This window comes from Diaphorina citri, unplaced genomic scaffold (genome assembly GCF_000475195.1).
Source record: "Diaphorina citri unplaced genomic scaffold, Diaci psyllid genome assembly version 1.1 scaffold2905, whole genome shotgun sequence".
NCBI classification, from domain to species: Eukaryota; Metazoa; Arthropoda; class Insecta; order Hemiptera; family Psyllidae; genus Diaphorina; species Diaphorina citri.
The window spans coordinates 3,441-8,069 of record NW_007380318.1 but is presented as its reverse complement, the minus strand read 5'-3'; the positions used below and the strand labels follow the sequence as shown (position 1 = coordinate 8,069).

Genomic DNA, 4,629 nt, shown 5'->3' with positions numbered 1-4,629 from the left:
AGTCAATCTAGTTTAGGTGTGGCAGTGTTAACCAGAGCTATAGAGAATCTAGTCTAGAGGTTTTATAGAGGGAGCTGTAACAACGCAGGTCTCATCGTCCCGAAATGGTAGCGAGGAAGACAGGATGGGATAAAGTCTGTTGTTGATGTGAGAACGAACCTTACGAGTATCTCTTGAGGATAAAATTCGGGACCGGAAACGAACCCGGGACTTTCTATGTCTTCAACATAATACTCAACTCGGAACTCCCCACAGACTTTATGTTACCTCTTCTTGTTTGCTGAATTTTAATCAAGCTCTTCCGGAGTCCAGAATACCAAGCTCCTCCAGAATACCTAGCTACTCCAGAATACCAAGCTCCTCCACATTGGAGTAACAACAGCACAAGAAATTGATTCAAAAAAATATTTTTTCCCACAAACAATCACAAGTAGCAACTAACAAAACTCCAGACTGTTGGTGTTGAAGTAACACTGTTACTTGTTTCCAGGGTTCAAGTAGCAACATGTATCCTCAGTGAGGAAGGTTTCATTTGAAATAATGGTCTGGTCTTTGAAGATGCATGCTACGTAGCATCTTGCGACTTGCTACTTGCGACGTGTTACCTCAGTGTGAAAACCGCCTTAAGATGACCTCTGTGGTACCTCAACCATCTTGAGATTCAAAAGGACTCAAGTTCATAACCAGGTCAATTCAACAGTTTGCTCAGCTGATCTGCTGGTATCGCAGCGTCTGATAACTCTGATAAGATATCTCAGTCGTAACTTTCATTAAGAGAATGGCAGAGGTGGCTGAACCCATAACTTGTGAACAAGATACAAGAAGTACTTAAAGTACTCCAAACAACCTTCGTAACCAAATATCACACGAGACTAGAACGCCCGGGGTCATAGGTTCAATTCCTCGTGTGAAATGCTCTTTGTTAAGTAGCAACTTGAAGAGAAAGAGGTTTGATATATGTATGAAAGTATAATCTCATGTCATAATATAAGTCATGAAATAAAACGAATCATCGCATAAAATTCAAGATGATTGAACGTAATGACATTTCACTTTCAAAGTACAGGGGGTTGGCAAAAGTACAGTGCTTAGTAAGTAGTGGTGCAACTGTAGAACTGAGAAGAAGAGTAGCTATGAGATCTCATAATATAGGCCCAATGGGGCTTGATATTTAAAGAAAAGAACTTTACGGAGTCTCTAAAGAACCGAATAGCCACAAAATCTACGAGTTAAAATCAAATTTTCTTTGTTTACTATAAGCATGTCCGCCAAATTTCATCAAAATCAGACAAATCGTTCGAGAGTTATGATTATGACAAAAAAAAAAAAAAAAAATCCATCAAAAAAAGAAAAATCGTTTGGAAGTTATGATTATGAAAAAAAAAAAAAAAAAAAAATCAGTCAAAAATCCCATGGACAAACTTCCTTTAGGCGCGTTTCGCACTGAGGTAACACGTCGCAAGTAGCAAGTCGCAAGATGCTACTGCTTACGTCCTGAATAGCAACTAACAAAACTCCAGACTGTTGGTGTTGAAGTATCACTGTTACTTGTTTCCAGGGTTCAAGTAGCAACATCGGAGTAGAAAAACACAAATACCTAGTATCCAGTAATAATAGAAACGGTAAGAATAAAGCAACATGTATCCTCAGTGAGGAAGGTTTCATTTGAAATAATGGTCTGGTCTTTGAAGATGCATGCTACGTAGCATCTTGCGACTCACTACTTGCGACGTGTTACCTCAGTGTGAAAGCCGCCTTAAGATGACCTCTGTGGTACCTCAACCAGCTTGAGATTCAAAAGGACTCAAGTTCATAACCAGGTCAATTCAACAGTTTGCTCAGCTGATCCGCTGGTATCGCAGCGTCTGATAACTCTGATAAGATATCTCAGTCGGTAACTTTCATTAAGAGAATGGCAGAGGTGGCTGAACCCATAACTTGTGAACAAGATACAAGAAGTACTTAAAGTACTCCAAACAACCTTCGTAACCAAATATCACACGAGACTAGAACACCCGGGGTCATAGGTTCAATTCCTCATGTAAAATGCTCTTTGTGAAGTGGCAACTTGAAGAGAAAGAGGTTTGATAGAGGGGACTGTAACAACGGATAACTGTACTTTTTTAAGCGAATGCAAATATCAAGTTTTTTTTTAAAGAGGTTTGACAGAGGGAACTGTGACTGCTAGAGAAATCGAAGAGAGAAGGAAGACAGGATAGGAGAAAGCCAGCCGTTCCGAGAACGAACATTATCCCATCAGGATAAAAATCGAAGAGAGAAGGAAGACAGGATAGGAGAAAGCCAGCCGTTCCGAGAACGAACATTATCCCATCAGGATAAAATCCACCCCGGTCGGGAATACAACCCACGACCTAGCGTTTACAAGGCAGACGCTCTACCTTACAACTTACAAACTAACCAGGGGCTGGCAAAAGTTTTAGAAAAGTTCTTGAACCACAAAAACAAGAATCAGAGGAAAGAGAAAACACCAACGTAAAAGTGATCGACATAGAAAGAAGAGAAGAATTCAAGGAACTAGAACCAGTTGAAACAAAAGGAAATGAAGACGAGGCAAGTGAAGAGGAAGAGAAAGAATTAGTCAAATTTGAAGTAGAAAGCAACGAAGAAGGTATCACAGGAGAAAACAGCCATACCATGACAATCAACATTCAACAAAAAGAAGAATCCAATAAACTAGAGGTAATCATTGAAACAAAATGTGCCAAAGAACAGACAGGTGAAATTCAGGAAGAACTTAATACTGAACCCATTGTGATATATGATTTTGAAGACCCTCCGATCAAAGAAGACGAAAACGAATTGAATCTAAGTAAAAGTCACGATATTAACAAAAACCCTATGGAAACTAAAGAAGAGGAGGTAGATCTCAGTGAAGCAAAGGAGAATGGGCAACAGCCAAACAAATTAGAAGAGAAAGAAGTAGAAAGATTTGAAATACTTTATAATCTTGCTATTGATCAAGAAGACAATGAAAAAGAACCAGATGAGGTTGATTTAGAATCAGTTGACGTGCATGATTTTGAAGAGCTAGCGATCAAAATTGATGAAAACGAAGAAGTCGATCAACAATCGATAGAAACCGAAGAAGAAACAAACACAAAACCAATCGAAATTCATTGCAACAAAGTATGTAATGAAGTAGAACCCAAGGAAATCAATGTAAATAAAGACCTACCAATAAAAATAGACAAAAAAGAGCTCACCTATCAACAAGAAGCACAAGTTATTGAAGAATCTACTGAAACTGAACTAAAAGAAGTGGACGAATTAGAAATCAAACTTATCAAAACACCAAAACCAGATGGTCTTCAGACTAAACGATTGATAAAGACCTACCAATAAAAATAGACAAAAAAGAGCTCACCTATCAACAAGAAGCACAAGTTATTGAAGAATCTACTGATATTGAACTAAAAGAAATGGACGAATTAGAAATCAAACTTATCAAAACACCAAAACCAGATGGTCTTCAGACCAAACGATTGACAATCGATAGAATCCAAGTAGAAGCTACAACGGTTGACGTGCATGATTTTGAAGAGCTAGCGATCAAAATTGATGAAAACGAAGAAGTCGATCAACAATCGATAGAAACCGAAGAAGAAATAAACACAAAACCAATCGAAATTCATTGCACCAAAGTATGTAATGAAGTAGAACCCAAGGAAATCAATGTAAATAAAGACCTACCAATAAAAATGGTCAAAAAAGAGCTCACCTATCAACAAGAAGCACAAGTTATTGAAGAATCTACTGAAATTGAACTAAAAGAAGTGGACGAATTAGAAATCAAACTTATCAAAACACCAAAACCAGATAGTCTTCAGACCAAACGATTGACAATCGATAGAATCCAAGTAGAAGCTACAACAGGCATTGAGTTTATCCGAGCTTTTGAAACTCGGGCCTCGGGTGATCACAAAGCAAGATATAGTACACGGATCAAAACAGTCAATGATCTGCAAAAAGCTCGAGAACATGTCCTGTCCAATTTGAGTCAAAATATGGAGAACAACATGGAATCTAGTGAACTGCAAGCTGGGATTCAAACAATTAACAAACATCTGGATGCAATAGAGCAGGACTTGGCCAAAAAGGACAAATACTATGGGGTACGTACTTGTATTGGGCCGGCCACTCACTATCAGGTAGGCCTGACCTGACAGGTACGCCTGTACAGGTCCGCCGGTCAGGTTTACCTGATGACTGGCTTTGGGTACACATTTGATGAAGTGAAGAGAAGGACGGGCTACGCGTTGCTTCGAACTATTTACGTTGGGGCACCTCCCGGCCCCAGCACGCTAGATAACAGTAAAGTTATTCTTTTCATGTTCATCTTTTGGAAATATGCCAGTTTTTTGGGAGATGCCAGATTTCTGTAAACTTCTCCTACTGATAACTCAGTGGGGCAAGAGCAACCCTCCCCTAGTACCTCTTCCACAATCTAATAAACAATCGGTAATAGGTTAAATGTTGATTTGCTATTGAAAATTAAAACAATCAATGCCATTTCATCGATTGATCCCAACAATTCAATGATCTCAGCTATTGCTGTACAATTTTCCAAGCACGTGTTGCTGTTTTCCAGTGACTAGACTATTTTCACAA

The 4,629-nt window shown here is 38.8% G+C and overlaps 1 protein-coding gene across 1 annotated transcript; it reads left to right on the top strand.

Moving 5' to 3' along the window:
- Positions 1-2,452: 2,452 nt before the first annotated feature.
- Positions 2,453-4,395, top strand: LOC113471741. Its single transcript, XM_026831117.1, has 2 exons — positions 2,453-3,039; positions 3,555-4,395. The coding sequence occupies exons 1-2, from the start codon at positions 2,656-2,658 to the stop codon at positions 4,182-4,184; spliced, it is 1,014 nt and encodes a 337-aa protein (XP_026686918.1). The 5' UTR covers positions 2,453-2,655; the 3' UTR covers positions 4,185-4,395.
- Positions 4,396-4,629: the final 234 nt, after the last annotated feature.